At 33.7% G+C, this 17,647-nt stretch overlaps 2 protein-coding genes across 6 annotated transcripts; both read right to left on the minus strand.

Moving 5' to 3' along the window:
* Positions 1 to 3,931: 3,931 nt before the first annotated feature.
* Positions 3,932 to 6,342, minus strand: LOC113761558. Of its 2 annotated transcripts, XM_027304607.1 has the most exons (4): positions 6,132 to 6,342; positions 5,740 to 6,061; positions 5,485 to 5,560; positions 3,932 to 4,542 (listed from the first exon to the last, which is right to left on the minus strand). In XM_027304607.1, exons 2-4 carry the CDS (start codon positions 6,058 to 6,060, stop codon positions 4,412 to 4,414), a joined length of 528 nt encoding a protein of 175 aa, XP_027160408.1. In that variant the 5' UTR covers position 6,061; positions 6,132 to 6,342; the 3' UTR covers positions 3,932 to 4,411. The 2 variants fall into 2 exon arrangements, with proteins under 2 accessions (XP_027160408.1, XP_027160407.1); XM_027304606.1 differs by having other exon boundaries at positions 5,740 to 6,342.
* Positions 6,343 to 7,465: 1,123 nt separating this feature from the next.
* LOC113760541 (trimethylguanosine synthase-like) lies at positions 7,466 to 12,492 on the minus strand. 4 transcript variants are annotated; one of them, XR_003467060.1, is made up of 7 exons: positions 12,288 to 12,492; positions 11,940 to 12,198; positions 11,220 to 11,355; positions 10,031 to 10,122; positions 9,053 to 9,176; positions 8,805 to 8,958; positions 7,466 to 7,817 (listed from the first exon to the last, which is right to left on the minus strand). XR_003467060.1 is itself a non-coding variant. In XM_027303167.1 (7 exons), exons 1-7 carry the CDS (start codon positions 12,328 to 12,330, stop codon positions 7,792 to 7,794), a joined length of 777 nt encoding a protein of 258 aa, XP_027158968.1. In that variant the 5' UTR covers positions 12,331 to 12,492; the 3' UTR covers positions 7,466 to 7,791. The 4 variants fall into 4 exon arrangements, 2 of the variants coding, with proteins under 2 accessions (XP_027158968.1, XP_027158970.1); XM_027303167.1 differs by having other exon boundaries at positions 8,862 to 8,958; XR_003467061.1 differs by lacking the exon at positions 7,466 to 7,817 and adding an exon at positions 7,831 to 8,370.
* Between the last annotated feature and the right edge of the window lie 5,155 nt (positions 12,493 to 17,647).

Below are 17,647 nucleotides of genomic sequence, written 5' to 3' on the forward strand. Positions count from 1 at the left end.
ATAATTTCCCCAATATCTTAATTCTCATTCAAAGCAAAGTAGCATTTTTTTTTTATGTATTAACAATTAGACTTTTTGATATAAAGTGAAAAGTAGTCTATTTAAAGTAGTAATCTTTCCCACCAAAATGGTATTTTTGTTAGGATTAATATTCTATATACTGACAGTGTATATACTTTTACCATTAGATACATGACACATAATCTAAATTTGAATTTGAAACCTAAATTTTGCATATATGTCATGCATCCAACCGTGATAGTGTATATAAGATTTGCTTTTTTTGTTACTTAAGTTTTTAATGGAGAATAAATTGGTCATTTCATTAATTACTTGGATGAAATTAATTTTTGAATTATTTTTAGTTGACAAATGGTGTAAAGTGCCTATTAAAATACTTTAGAGTGTAAAGTGAAACTAGTACAATAGTTCGTTGGGGTTTTATACATTTAGTCCTTATCTATAATATATATTTTATAATTATAAATTAATATAAATTAATATAAATTATTAATATTTTATGTCGTAATATTTATAATTATAATTTATAGATATTATTATAGATATTTTACATATGTAATTATATTCATTTATGGGCCGAGCTTTAATCGAGTCTGAGCCTAGTACAACTCAACATCGGCTCATATTTAATTCGGGTCTAATATTTAGATCCAACTTTTGTCCAACTCAATTAAAATTTAGACTCAGTGAGCTTTTTTCCAATCGAACGGATCGAGTTCTGGTTAATCCGACCCCATTGATAGTTCTAGTTTTGGATTAGAGGCAAGTATTTTAGGAAATCACTCATTAATGTTGATATCAATTTCCGTGGTGGAGATTTACCACATTATCTGCGTTAATGTTCTAGTCTATCATTTATGTAGAACAATCCTCACGCATTTGTTAAACATACACCTAATTGTCTTACCTTATCAGTGCTATTTTATAACCTGTGTGATGTGTCGCAAAAGAAGATTTATCCCTAGTATTTTGTCTTTTGTTTTGTAAAATTACAAGAAGTGTAAGAATTACAACTCGGTACTCAACCGTGAGAGAAGAAACTCACAAATACTAATAATTAAATTGAGGATCTTTTAATTTTTTTTTTTGAAATCTCAACCTTGATCCCTGGATCAAGATCAAGTATTTAACTATCTTCAGTAAGTAAACATCTAGCCAAAAACAGAAGAAAAATGTTATTCGCGCTCCATTTTGTATTATTTGCACTCTCACCTTATATTTTATCATATCATATTGTCTAATAAATAAAAATTATATAATTAAAACAATAGTGGAAGTGTGATTAATACAATTAAGAGTGCATATTACCCTTATTTCTGAGACACTTACCCATATGCATCTTACCCTCCATATAATGAACAGTTCGAAATTATGATTACAATATCTGTCAATCCATTTTTTTTTTTTTTTTTTTGAGACTTACTCTCGTCAAGGGCAGTAGCAAATAGTACGTCTCTATCGAAGGTCCTGTCTTTGCCGGTCGATGGACCCGGACCCTGCATGCCGGGCCGATCGGGGAGATTATCAGAATAATACAATTGGTGACAAGAATTAATGATAGAAGTTGGAGAAAGTTACGGGGGAATAAAAGTCACGGTCCAATGCCAAAAAGGGCTTAGTAATTAACAATGTTGTCACATTTTTTTTTTGCTTTGAGCATAAGGTATTCCTGCCCTTAGTGAGACTAATCCCATATGCATCCACAAAATTCAACTTTTACGTGAGAGTAAAGGTCTGATCCGAAACTTTTCAAGTCACCACATGTAGGAGTCGAACTTACGACCTCGCATTGACATTAGTAACCCATGACATTAAAAGGTGCATCAGATACCCGTTAAAGAGCCCTCAATATGTGAACCTTTTAAAGTGTGAAATTAAATTTGGAAAATATATAAACGCAAGAAAAGGAATAAACATGAATCCATGAAATAATATATTAAAACGTAAATTAAGGGTATTAATGAGTGTCTTCTTTGCACTGATTAGAAAGATAATAAATCTCCCCCTATTGTAGCATTCTCGAGTTAGAACTTGCAAACTCAGTACCCAGACGAAAGATACAATGGTACAATTCCAAAGCATAATCAATTTTGCATTTGGATTTTTTGTTTTGAACACTCTTAGCTGGGATTAGGAATGCTACAGAATATCGATAAAATAATAGAAATAATAATGTGTGACTTGGTTGACATTGCTGTTGCGATCCCATTTAGGCATTTACTTGTATATTCACCTTTCCAGTTGAAAAAGGATCAGTGAGGTCTTCCTCCGAAGTTAATACTGCAATTAATAACATATAAAAAAATTAAATCTGTATGCCTTTTCTGTTATGTGCTCCAACAACATAGAATAAGCATACTAAAAAGAAAAAAAAAAAAAAAAGAGAAAGAATGAGTGCACAATAAAAACATAAAATTATCGCCTATTCTCTAGAAGTCTGGACTTTTGCAAGCAAAATTTCCAAAATTTTTACGTTTTTCATGGACATATTTTTCAATCAACTTTTTATCTCACATACATCAAATTAATATAGTATATTTTTTTTTATAAAATTTTCAGAAAATAACAATCCAAATGGGCTCCCACCTCTTAGAGCAAACAATAGGAAATGAACAAAAAAGGTACATGGCTCCCACCTATTAGACCAAGCAATACAAGATTCCAATCTAAAGCCCTGGTGCGCATGTCTTAATTCTAATGACTAACGTGAATCATGGTGTGAATGCAAGAACGTTGCGACTTTTGGATCATAGACTAAAGGATGATAGGACAAATCCGTGAAAACCCTGCTAAAAAAATATCGACGTGTTACGTAGCAGTTACGCGGAAGGCCTTTCAACACCTATATAAACTTCCTGTTCATTTTCCAAATAAATCAAATCCATGTATGAGCGTTCTTGGGTGTAAATTTTTTGAACCGGTTATATTCCAGTTTCCCAAACTCAAAGAAATTTTAGAAATAATTTCAAAAACTTCCCTTGAGGTTTCTAATAATTTCACTGCCCTCCCGTAAGATTTTAAAATTTTCACTTACCTCCCCTATCAATCAGTTGGGGCCTAACGCTTACATCACTAATGGCTAAATGACTATTATAATTTAGGATAATTATACATATATGTGAAGGAAAAGAGTTAACATTTTGCTAAATACATTAACCATAATTTGGATTGTAAAAATTTAATTAATTTGCTGTCTAAACATAGAGCCAATATTAGGTACATCTTTTTTAATTTTTATATACTTGACAAATAAAAGAAATTAGACGTAATTAAATAGTTTACAAACTAAATTAACCATAATTTGAAATGTAAAAAAAAAAATCTAATTTAACATCTAAAAGGGGATCCAATACTAGGCATCATTTTTCCAATTTATGCACTTGATAAATAAAAGGAACCAAATATAAAGAGATTTTCGTTGAGTTGATTTTTCTTATAATTGCGGTGATAGCAAGAATCTTAAGGTATGGAAAAAATGTTTTGTTAAATTTTGGAAGTTGTTATTTTTTGTTATGGATAATAGAAAATTTTTTTATTGACCATGTATAGCAATGGCCCCATAAGTAAATTAACAAGTTAGATCAAATATCTAATATAACTAATATAATAGTTGAGGGGCACTTTTAGCATAAACAAATCTTCTCATATTTGTAATTATTTTTTTATTGTTGCTTTTTTTAAATTGGACTAAATTGTTACAAGAAAATTGATTTCAAGGGAGGTGAGTGATATTTTTAGAACCTCAGGGGAGGGCAGTGAAACTATAAAAAACCTCAAGGGAGGTTTCTGAATTATCCCTTTTTATTTTTGTTGGATTCGACATCCATCATTAATTGATTGAAAAATCTAAAGATAACTCTGATATGCTATAGAATCGTAGTAGTAATATAGAAGAAGAGGACCACCACCGTTGATCAATTTTTGTGTGAAAAATGTTTAGGACAAATTGAACTATTGGAGAGGCTCGTAAATGCAAGGGACAAGCTATTAATATCTGCTAATTCAGATAAATAAAGCTGTCCGGCATTCAATTTATTTGACCCCGAAAAGTTCATTACATTACTACTGTAAAATACTCCTCTTTCTCTCTCTCTCTGTTCCTAGTCAGGTGATGGTAGGAAAATCGTTCACCATTCATTTTCATACTTTATTGTTAAACGGGGACCACATATCCCGCCAGAGACACAAGAATTTCCCTCCCGATCGAAAGCAATACTACCATTACGCGCACATCAACCTCTCAAGGATGCTTACTGGACTCATTGGAAGCAGACCAGTTAATCGTCGATATGCATTGAGCATGGCCATATTGGCATATTCTATTCTACTACGTGCGTCCGTTGTGATTGATATACATGCAGTTGATTCTCGCTCGTGAGTCTGTTCAACTTCAACAAGGAGCCGATGGCCATAACTCTGCTCTTTTCACCTTTGATATGCTCTCAACCACTCCCGTTGGTGAGACATGTCCCATCACAGTCACCCTCTTGCTCTCCAGATCAATGCTGAACGATGTTACCCCTAAAAATCCATAAAGATACAAGTATATATTAAACCTCAACCTCAAAAAAAAAAAAAAAAAAAAAAACCCCCACAAAGTGTACGTAGAGGAAAGAAGACATCAATTTTCTTGGAAAAATGGTGACCGAGATACAAGCATGCAGGATCTTTTGTTTTCTTGCGGTCCAACATCTGACTTCATAAAGCAAAACACCGCTTTAGTATGTATGTGACAAGTGACCAAGACCAAGGCCATGCATATTCCAACAAATAAATCAATAAATAGATGCTCGACCAGTCTCCTTCAGCAAACGTTTGGAAATGGAAGTATACTACAAAATGTGCAGCAATGAAGAGTATAATTGATATGACATGCTCAATAAAAAAAGATATGACATAGATTAATTCTGTATACCTAATTCTATGTGCATGGTGTGCTATATCTGTGGCAGTTAATTAGCTTTCCCCTCACCCACACCGCCCGCCTACGTGCGGAACTAAATATGCATTTGAAAGCCTGGTTGATAAACAGTCTTATCTCACGATTAAGCAATAATTGCATGTCTTAGCTAAATCCATCCGGCCTGCTTGGTCCTGCAAGTTTGATCTATACCTTGTCTTTTGGGTGAGAAAAAGAATCTGATTCAACACTTCAAGTTCGAAAAGGATATATAAGCCATATCATCTTTAGTCAAGCAAAATAATCTTGGATCGATTCAGAAAAGTCTTTAGTCAAGCAAAATAAATTTGGATTCAGAAAAGATCGCAAGTATACGTAGTGCTCAATAGCATTGCTTGTGAATTCATATTAATTCTGCAATTGCTTCTTATGTATAATATCTATCAAGGATTTTCTTTCTTTTTCTTCGTTTAGAGATATATGACAAAACTCTAGTAAGGAAACAAGTGTCGCAATCAGGAAGTTCTAGTCGTTAAAAAAAAAAACAAAAAAAGAGTATATACCTTCCATTTTAGATAAATGTTTCTTCACTTTACCAGCGCAGCCTTGGCAATGAAGGGAGACTCTCATGACAACCACCTGCCACGGCAGAATTAAGAAGCAAGAAATACACGTGTTAATAACTCAGTGTTCTTCTCTCTATTGTAATCTAAGAATTAAGTACTGCAAGGTCTTTTAAATTATGATGCATGCCCATCTAGAAGAGCAAGTAGACGGTTAAAAGCACTAATCATCATAGCGTCTCCCGTCAACTTAACCTGGAAAACCTGATCCCTTTCTGCTAATGAAGAGACTACTTGGGATCGGGATGCCTTTTCTGGTTGATTCTCGACTCCGAAAGATGGAACAATAGCTGATCTGAGAGTAGCTGAAGCCAATCCACGGCTACGAGCACGAGGCTCCACCATGCGACTGTGCTTTGTGCTATCGATCAGCCTTGCATGTTCAGCCAAGGTTCGATCGGATTCAGGCCCCCTTCGCACTATCACAGACAAGGGTTCGCTTGCCATGCACACTGCTGTAGCAGCTGGAGATTGGCACATGAAACCCCTCATATTCTTCGCTGCCTTCATGTTCATTTTCATCATATATTCTTAACTTGCATATGAACTGGTGCCGCTTGGGAAACTTGTAGATCCTTAATTTGCAGTTATGCAGATTTTTGAAGCCGTTCTGAAGGATATATAATAGGCCAAACCAAGAGAATGAAGGCTGAGAGGACTAATTGGCGAAGGTAATGCAAGTACGTATAGTGAGAACTGCTCACTTTATGACAAAGTTAATTCTAGCAGGAGTTGGATGACGGTGCTCAATTCTCCATGCAGTATACCCATGTTTCGGATGTAGCCAATACATAACTTGTCGTCCTCTGTAATGCAATGGATGCCCTACCCAACTGGTTGTTGTAGACAACGAACAATTTGGTCGAAGTTATTACGTTGAAAACGACTCGTTCGGGATAGGTCACTATGTCGAAACCCAAGGGTTACTGAACATTTGATGGGGTAAACAATATATAATCCCCATAAGGTTTTACATAAGGTCAGATCACTCTTCTAATGTTTCAAAATAGTTATATATATATATATATATATATCCCTTATAATTTTATGTAAAATGAAAAATAGACGGAATGCATAATCAGTTCCGACAAATATAGCACATGCGCTCTAAAGTGTAATGAAATCATAATATCCACTTAACACCTTATGATTTGCATAATTATCCAATTTGCTCCTTAAAATTTTTGTATTTATCCACATGATACCCCTATAATTTTGTACAAGGTAGTTAAGTTATCATTTGATTCAACATTTAAGTAAAGATACTACTAGTATTTCAACTAATGATATTACGTAGATTATTTCCGTTAAATATCCAATTTACAACTTTACATGAAACTATGGAAAGACGAAGTGAATATTTTGAAATGTTAAAAAGATTATATGACAATAGATAGAACCGCAGGAGGTCAATAGTAATTTATCCTATTAGATGCGGTGAGCAGAGCTCTTCCCGTGAACTCACGCTTCATCACGACTTGAATGCAAAATGCCGCTGATGGTGAACTCACACGAATTATTTTCATTTACTTGCCACTTGGAAGCAATTTTTCCCCCATTTGGATAAACCACGCGTTCACTTGAGACAGGATCGTCTCCAATAATTAGAACTTTTTTTTTTTGGAGCAAACATTGACTTTTCAAGGGATAAGAAAAATCAGCTTATACGAATCCAGCAAACTAAATTTCTTGCAAACAAAATTCAGCTAAGACACTGATGTGGTAAGAACTTTTCTTTTTTGGATCTTCAATCATGAAAAGTTAAGACCATGAGATGCATGTACTTCCAAATATACTTTTATCTTAAGCAGCATTTGGTTGGGCACACTCTCGGACGGACAAGGGCCACCGTCCTTGCTGCATATACTGCTTGCTCGTTAATTTTACCACAAAAGAGATAAAGGTTCTAAAGATTTTCGGGTATCTTGAACTAGCATCAAACACGTATCAGAAGGACTAGCACACTTACAGATAATGGAAAATTACACGTACAAAATGTACAAAGGTGGGCCAATTCTTCTAGGACAGACTATGACGGTCAAAAAGAATGAAATGTACAACAAAGTTCTCAGTTGAGCTGCAACTCCAATAAATAAGTTTACCAAGTTAAGGAAGAGATTCCTCTCAAGTCTCAACTGCCTTCAGAGCTGATCAATTGGTGTATCAGACCATCTCCTTACAACAGAACCCAAGTATTCTACCAAGTCAGTTGTCAGTCAGTCTTGAACCAATTCTGGAGCAGTACGACTAAATGCATACTTTGCATGCAGCACCTGCTTCACACAAAGTGATTTTATAAAAATAAAATAAAGAAAAAAGAATATCAAGACTTGTGGGTCCGGGCATCAAAATAAGTATCAATATAAACCAGACCGTAATTAGTTCTTTGATGTGAGGGATACAATCACCTTAAATGCACTAATAAAAGGAAGTTTGATGGCAGTGATTATGAAGTAATGGCCAAAGAAGGGGGTCGATGAAGGTAATTAACTCCACAGTTTCATCTAGTAGATCTACATTTAAGTTTATAAACAAGAAATTAGTAGCAGTGGTAATTTTTGCTGTCAACCACTTGCTTTGTCTCAGTGTTGCCTAGGACCACCATATAAAGCAGTGAGACTCCAGGTCGCCATCAAGACTTGGTCCAGGACATTAAGTTTTGCCTTTGACAAGAAGACAAATGGGTAGATGAGAGATCAGTTCTACAGCTAGCTAATGATAAGTCCATCAGTACTGCTTCACTACTCCGTGGAATTGCACTGCCATGTGAAGCTCTGACCACCTAGCTGTTAAGTTCCTTACCTTGTCTTCCCATGCTTGCAATTCCTAGGGACCATAGGAAGTGGTATAAATTTCGTTTGCTCCTTACTGCACAAACTGGTCCACTGCTGTGGTTAGCTACCATATTATTGTGGAACAAGGACTTCGAGGGTAATGCCCTTATCCTAACTAGTCCTACAGCTCAGTGGGCTTACCGCAAGTTCAGTAATAAATCTACCACTAAAAAGTGAACTGGAAGCACTGCTAATGTGAATACTCTATTATTGATCTCATTTATCTGTAGGTGAAACTTTATCTGTAGTGGTGAAATTTATCTGTAGGTGAAACTTAATTCTGTAGGAAGGCAACTTGTGAGTTTGAGGATTTAGTAAGAATTTTAAAGAGATTCAGTGAAATTGTCCTTTTTTTTGGTTTAAATTCAAATAAAGAGTTTTAAGTAAGCTTACACCAAAATTTCAGAAAAATCCAGCCTAATTTACCTTGTACATTTTCAGTGGATACCATCAACCATAATGAACAAATGGTGCAACTTTAACCTGATAGTGTTTGAGGGAGACAAAGCTGTGTTATGGCAGCATCACCAAAGTAGACAGTTATTGCCTTCAAATGGCCTCTGACTGTATTTCCCTCTATCTGTGCATAAAAATTTTTCTCAGTAACACGTGATTTATTCACAAGTAGATAAGAATGAATCAGTTCATGAAAATTAATCAGGTAAAGCTAGTACCTCAATATCCAAAGGCGGTGAAGACAACCAAGAAAGTTGCTCCACTTCCAGTAAGTCTACATTTCTGGGTAAGTACATGATTATATGAGGTGTTATTTTTTGTGCAACTTGAAACATGGAGTGCCTGCACATTGATAAAGTATTAGCTAATGGCTCTAGATAGAGGTTAGAAGCAAATTTGACAAGTGAAGAATTATATCATCTCAATTCCACGAAGATCTTGAGCTGAAAGGCCAAAGTATTTGTTAATTCAGAACAAGTTCTTCTTATGCACATTTTGATTAAAAATAAATCAAGAGGAGTAGGAAATTCAGAGAGCCATTTAAATAGCAAAAACACGCATAAACAACCCATAGTATCAGAAGTCAGTAAAACTGAGACATAAATTTGAAAACAGTTGGCAGAGAAGCAGCATGCCCTATACCCAAATTATTATCCTGACAAGTTTATAGGACAAGCGGCACTCAAGTTTATTCAACAGAAATTAGAGGTTCAAAAACAAGTATTATTCAGGCCAGAGGACTTCAGAAACTTGTATAATTCGTTGGTCATACATCAATTTTCATATTAATTTGGAACAATCTTACTCCAAACAATCATACCAGAGATAGTCTCTATACAAAGATGAAGCTGATGAATGACAGACTAATATTATGAGAGGCATCTAAACTTATTGAATCTAATATCCTCTATAGTGCTTATTAAAAGACAAAAAGGTAGCAATACTTCATCAAAAATTAAAAAATCAAGTTATAAGAGAGGTTGGACTGAATGAACATGATGTTGCATCAAATACGACGCAAAATTAACTCCAACCTTAAACTCGCATTTTATTTTCAGCAAGGAAACCATCTCAACTGAAACCATAACCATCATTTCAAGCAGATAGAGTTGATCGTCTCTAACCAAGATCATGCATGATATATGTATATAGTATTTGAAAAAAAAAAGTTCAGATACAAAACCACCACCACCTACCCATCTTTTGGCTTCAGTGAGTCCAGAGTAAATTTCTTAGTCATCTTGTATGATGGACCTCCCCATGGTGGTGAAAGAAACAATACATCTCCCTAACAGAGAAAATATTGATCATAACTTCGAAAAAACAGCAGTATAGGAACAAATATCCATGAGAACTTGATAAAGGCAGACAGGTCCAGCAAAAAACTGATAACTGGAACACGTATCCATACGCACATTAAGAGTAATAGTTCAATCTACTAAAGATGGAAAAACTACAGCAAACTCAATAAGATCAGGAAAGTTTAGGTGATGAACTTAAAGTTTGATACAAAATTAATGTTTACTTATTTCTGATTGTTCCAAGATTCCAGATAATTCCAAAAAAAAGGAGCAAAAGTCTATAGCCCACTATCATTATAATTTTGCATTTGATACATCTTTCTGGCTATCAGTTTGAAGCCACCATACCTCAGTCTAAAAATATTATCAAGTCCAAGGTGAACCTCACTGGAGGGTTAAGTATCTCATATGATTAGCTATCAAAAGCAAAAGAAGTTACCAGAGTGTTTTAAGAAAGTTCCCAATTCATCAAAGAAAATTCCAAGTTGTTGCCTACCGAGAGAGTTAGTATATTTCTCAAAAGCTCTCTGAGTTGACAGAAATATAAACATGCGGTAGACCATGGAGCTTGTTGTAAAAATCAGTATTTTGAAGCAAAAAGAAGCTTTTATGAAGAAGAAGAAATTCTATTAGTAGCATTTGGCTTGGTCTAGTACATTGAAAGCAAAGATGCAAAAACAAGCACTTGGAAAATTTAGTTAGACATAAAGTCCAGGCCAGTTTTATAAAACTTTCTTTACCATTGAGAAATAAAACTAGGATTCTTAAAGGTTTTTCAACAAGTATTTAACCTAAAAAAGAATCCCAACTTTAAAGCAGACCCTTCAATCACATTGCAATAAGCTCTCCGCATCGATAATTCATACCCAAAGACAGGAAACCGAATGCAAGAGCAAATACTTGAAGAAAGAGGCCAAGCCTAAACATAGCTGTTTAGAACAAGAAACAACTAACCAATCCCTAAGAATAAAAGACTGAACCATGTAGCTTTGTTTGTAATAGAAACAATATTCAACCTCAGAAAATGTCCATGAAGCATAATCAAATAATATCAACTGCATACCTAGTATTATAGAAAGAATACCTTGAGGGATGGTGCCAGCTGAAAAAAGTCTCCAACAACGAAATCGATGTGGTCTTCAACACCATATACCTTGGCATTGTTCATTGCCAGGGCAACTTTTTCGGGGTCAATGTCAATGGCAACTACATGATCACACCTAGAATATGCATGCTAGCAAAGTGCTACTTCAATACATCAAAGATGTTGTGAATACATACAAATCTTATTAGAACCAGTTACACAAATTCACATCAGCATCACACATGGCAAACCACAAATTCATCAGAATAGTAAATCTTCAACCAACTTTTTATAACCCAAAAAACTCTCCAAAGAACCAATATCATCTGAAGAAATCCAGTTTCTGTTCTTGTTAGCTTCAGCTTTGGCCAAAGCTGGTTATGAAACACTTGATTCTAATATTTTTAGAAAAAAAAAAAGGGACTTTAGGTGAAACTTGAAACCTCGTTTACGTTTTCAAAGTTTTGAAAACCGAAGAAGAAGCTGTTTGCCAAAGCTGCCAGTGGAAATCAACTTTTGAAGTTCACAACAAAAGCTAAAAAAGCAAAAGTCATGCGCGAAACATAACACCTCAAAGTAGCTTTTAGCTATCAAAATGTCGATGATCAGCTGATTTAAGCTTAGTATTTTAACATTCCAATAATTAAGCTTTAGAAGAGAACACTAGTCTACGCAAGTCAAACTATCCAATGCCAAGAAAAAGGGGGGGAAAAAACTTACACTCGAGCAAATTGAATGGCATTACCACCTACGCCGGCGAAACAATCGATGACGACACCGGCGCCGGTGCAACGCTGAGCATGGCCGACGGCAATCTCCTCCGGAGTAACGGAAAACCAGCCTTCTTCGTCTAACTTAATTCCTTCATCATATCTCCAAAATAAATCGTACCTCTGAAGCCAGTACTTCTCTACTAACGGACTCACTCCCTGTGTTATTTTTTCCTCTTTCAAAACTCTCTTTTTTGCCTTAATTCTCACTGAAAATACAGCCCAAAAAAAAAAAAGAGTAAGAGCTAGAATTCGATATTCTCCAAAAATGGGGCGGGTGAGTTAAACGTAGTTGCACCTTTACTCTTGAAAATCCTGCGCTTCTTCCTCCAGCGTCGCATTACAATTCCAGAATCCAACTATACTAGAACAGAACCGGCAACAATTCTGGATTTGATTTTTCTCAGAGGCAGAGGGTAAAGTTCTCCGTCGAGACGGATAAAATATCAAATTGACTCAAGTTCAAAACTTAAAGGACTAACAGTGCAAATCTCCCTTGAGTAACAGGAAGAGCCGAGGTTTTGGCTCTCAGGATAACTCTTCAAAACAGGTATCAGAAACCTCCCTCGAGAATTTCTCCCTCGAGGTTTCTCTTAATATTACTTGACACCCTTAAAATTTAAACAATATCACTTACCTCCCTTAATAATTATAGAAAGACTACATTAACCCTCACTTTGTACAAAAGTCACCTTCTTCTCTCACCCCTTTCTCCAACAGCTTCTCTTACTCTTTTTTTTTCTAAGATGACCATGCGGTTTTCATTTGTAAATTATAGTATATTAAATTTTGTTTGTCTTGTATTTTTTGTGATTGTGATAGAGTGTGGTATGATTTTTTTTGTTTATTTTGAGTTCATTTTTATAATAATTAATGCAATTTAAAAGTTTGGGCACGTATTGAAAATAAACTAATATATATATACATATATAATTCATAAGAAATTAGTTTTGAGCATAAAGACTTATATTGATGCTAGTATATTTCTTTATAAATTTCTTTTTTATCTTTTAAATTTATATTTTTATGGACTATAGCATTGTGACCTCGTAGTACTACTAGAGATTGTTTTTAGGTGATGGTTTCTTAGATTAAACAAAGTGACTTTGGATTATTTTTATTTAGCAAGTATAAGGACAGTTTAGGATTTTTAAAAATTTGAGGTTTCGGGTATTATCCCAATAGGGAAAAAATTACCGTAAAAACAATTACTGCATCTTTTGGTAGAATAAGTTATCACAAAAAAAAAAAGAATAAAGATAAGGGATACAAAATAATAAGAACCAGCAAGTAATGGAAAATGTTCATAAAATTGTTAAAGCGCATATACTAAATGCCTTTTTTTTTTAGGGTACATATACTAAATGCCTTCAATTGTACAAATTTCATCTCTATGTTTTACAATAATTTTCACCTCACAATATCAATTATCTTCAAGTAACATATATATATATATATAATGGTGGGCCAAGCAAATTTCTTTAAGTTGCAACAGACTAATTTTCATCAGTAGTATTCATTTTGTTATTATTTGTATTTTATTTGATTTAGATTATGTAATATTATGTTATGGAGTTCAATTAATTACATAAAGAATAATTAATTAAGTATGGATTATTATGATATCTTCGCATTTGGGGTATCGCATATTTGTTTAATAATTGCATAATTATTTTTCAAAAAATAACAATATATTATTTTTGAGAGATAGAAAAAGATATATTGTTCAAACTTAGAAATTAATACTATTATTTTTTAGAAAATAAAAAATTCAAAAGGTAAAATATTTAATGAAAGTTAATAACTTATTTTTTAAAAATAATGAAATTATTTTTAAAAAAATTACTTTATTTATTTCTAAGATATGAGTTATGCATTATTAAAATAAATATTTGATTTAATTGTGGATCCATGTTATTTCACCTTGTGGAGTGTAGTCCATTGTAAGTGAGAATATAATAAAAAAGGAAAAAATGGAATGCTAACGCAACATGTGGATTACATTCTAAATAGTATAAACCATTATAGATGCTCTTGGTGGATGCTGTTGTTGGTAATTGCGTGGCGCTATATTTTATATGGTGCGTTCCGTCGTTGTTGAGCTGGCTACAGGAAATGTGTTCATTCTGACGTTGCCTTGCATCCATTTAAAATTTTAGTTGTTTCCTTTTGCTCTACTTCGTTCCTGCTTAGACTTAGGGCCATTTGTATTCACATGCAAACATACTACAACTGTCACCTATAAACATACGAGTGTCTTACAAACTAAAAATATTTGGCACTCATGCAAGTATTACAACCACTTTCAATTGACACGTCATGCATCTCAAATCACTACATATCCAGACAAGTAGCTGGCATTCCATTCAATTCTTTCAATAAACGTTACAATAAAGATTAATAAATAACAATTTTTCCATACTAACTAAGCCCTGACATGCCATTTCAGTATTGCCATGCCACACTCTTCTCATAAATAACACTAAAATTATACTTACTAAACACAAACCTAGGCATTGGCATGGCACCCCAAAACTAGTATATATATATATATATATATATATACATGTTTTATAACTAGGGAGGGCTGAATTTCAAGAAACTGAGAAGGAAGAAGAGGTTTGATATAATAGATGCTTCTGGACTTGCTGACAACTACAACCACCAAAGCATTAGAGTTGGTGCTTAGCTTGACCTACTATGGTTATAATATCTTGATTTCAAGATGTACGTTTTTTAAAAAATTAAAAACTTTGGTGGTTAATATATACAAAATTTCCTCAAAGTGGTACCGTTTCTTGTTCAAAATCAATGGAAATCGACTTGTTTCGCAGGTTCAACACATCATGTGCACCAAATATCCACATTTAAGTTGGGGGTGAGTTTGCAGAAATAACTTTTTGTCTGGCTTTTATCATCTAGACTTTTCCTATGCCAGATTAATTGGATACTCTTTAGAGTCCTGAGGATGATAGACTCGAACTTTGCTTGCTTCCTTTATTAACAAAGAAAAGACTCTCTCTTTCTTTTTTTTTTTGTTTAACTACTAAAGTGATCTTGCTCAACCATTTGGCAAGCCTTGTTAACTAATTATAAAAGTCAAGATGAGAATAAAATACTTTGTCTAACTCCTCCTTCAGAATTCAGAGAGAACCACAATGGATATCAGGGCCGTCCAAATGAAAATTTTGATGAAGAAAAGTTTGAAGACAATATTAATAGCTCCATTCATTAAAGATTAATCAAAATTAAAGACAGTCTGATCTTTTGAACCAAGTCAAGTCATCTTTTCAATCTATTTTCCTGTTTTATTTATTTATTTTTGATGTGTTTGTGGTCGCGCGTTGAACCTGATTTTGAGCTGTCGACCTCTTTGGCACGCCCTCTTACCCAATCTAGACGAGCAAGTTGGCGGGTGGACAAAGAAATTGATGTCCAACCATTGACTAGTAGTCCTTTAAAGGAAATTTCACATCAATCATCGTAGTAATTGTATTGTAAATCATGTTTTCAGAACCGGACCAGATATCAACTCGATCGAACTCAGGGATCAGGGGTCAATGGGTTCAACCGGATTCGATAGGAGTTGATTCGGATGACGTCATAAATAAAATTTATTTAAAAATTAAAATATTATATGTAAAATACTTAATAACATGTTAATATTAATAAAGGTATATACATATATAGTTGATGTTTCAAATATATTTAATAAGAAAATAAAAATAAATTAGAGCAATCAAGTAGCAATTTATATTATTTAATAAGTATTAACAAGTTTAGAATTAAAATTATGGATTTCATTGAAAAATAACACCAAACTTTAAGACAACATTTATAAAGTATGAAATATTTGAGATATGTTAATAATTTTTAACAACTTAAGAATCAAAACATCGTATTAAAAATATTCTGACCTTTCAAAAAAAGGTAAACAAAAAAAAAGAGACTGGGTTCATTTTTCCAGTCAAATCGGGTCAAAACCCAGCTTCAAACCTGGGTTTTGACCTATTTGACCGAGGTTTTGATTTTTCAGTTTTTAGGATTAACTCGGACCGGCCAACTGATCGGTTCTCGATTCGATCGATCTAACCGGCCGGTCCGATCCGAGTTTAAAAACAGATTTGTAAAGCCATTAGTCATTTCTCAAATTTCATCTAATGCAAAAGAAGGGAAGGAGTGCTTAAGTTTTTTTTTTTTTTTAATGTGATGTCTACCAGATATAAAAGTAACAAGCATGGATACTGTTTCAATTGCAATTGATTGTGGACCGATTATTAGTGTAATATTGGCCAATTTAAGGGGCATTTTGTTAGATTAATGGCTGTTGAGTTGTCCATTTGTTGGAGATTGCATGGTGCCTCATTGGACCGGTTATTGGTTTAATGTTGGCCCATTTAAGGAACTAATCATTCCTAATTAGAATTAGAAATATATGATATAGAATCAAATAATATAAATATATATAGGAGTATAAAAAAAAGAATTCCAAAATGTTATTTGAATTCAAAAATGAAAAATTTAACTAATTTAACTATACTAAAACTACTTCCTAGCTAATAGTAGATGATAATTAGAATTTAATCGAGTGATAAAATAATCAAAATTCTATATCGCTATCGTTGTGCTCTATAATATTCAATAATTTGTTTGAAATTTTATTTTATTCTTTTCTAGATCCATATCGATTATGAATAGATAAGAAGTAATAGTTACTAACTATATGATTCTAATAGTTTATGGAATTTCTATCCATATAAAATATATGAGCTCCAAAAAAAAAAAAGGATAACTCATAAAAGACATTATAACATATCAAAGGAACAATAAAAAATAAAACAAAATAATCCTTATCAAATTATCAGCAAAAACATATCGCCGATAATGTCAGCCCATATTAATGTCATGGCGAACAAGACCCTTCTCAACAAGAACAACCCGAACAATGGAATCCGTTATTCAACTGATTGATAGATATTAAATTCTATTCCATAACATAAAACCACAAAGCAAAAAAAAAAAACTAAAACTAAAACTAAAACTAAAACTAACTTCTCCAAACTAAATAACCCACGCTTTTATAGCAGCAAAAACAAAAACAAAAATTAATTAATATCTATTTAGGTATAACAAACCTAATACAATTAATTATCTCTCCGGTAAGTATATCTACTCTTGATTCAATGGCAGATATATCATTATTATAGAGAAATATTCGCACCACATGCACATGAATTCCCATTTGAAAATCATTACATGCATTGTTGCATTATACTAAATGCTAAGCTTAAATCTGGGAATTGCCACGCTTTTGTGTGGCACCGAAACCGAAGTATCGTTAAAAAATAAAAAAGTCGGGTATCACAACGTGGATCATTTTCTTCTCGAAAGGCCAGCGTGGCACGGAAACCGAAGTATTGTTAAAACGTCGCGTATCACAACGTGGATCATTTTCTTCTCGAAAGGCCAGTTGTAAGGTAACACTTCTCTTCTTAAGAATTTATAAAAAATGCCGTCTTATCGAAGTTATCCCAATCTTCTCTATGAAGGTTCCCAAGTCCATTTCTTTTTTCCAACAGACGACCGAAGTCCTTTTCTGTTAGTATTGTTTTGCTGACTCCTGGCAGCTCTGCGTTCTAGAAACACACCGCTGCTATT

This window comes from Coffea eugenioides, chromosome 2, assembly GCF_003713205.1.
Source record: "Coffea eugenioides isolate CCC68of chromosome 2, Ceug_1.0, whole genome shotgun sequence".
NCBI lineage: Eukaryota > Viridiplantae > Streptophyta > Magnoliopsida > Gentianales > Rubiaceae > Coffea > Coffea eugenioides.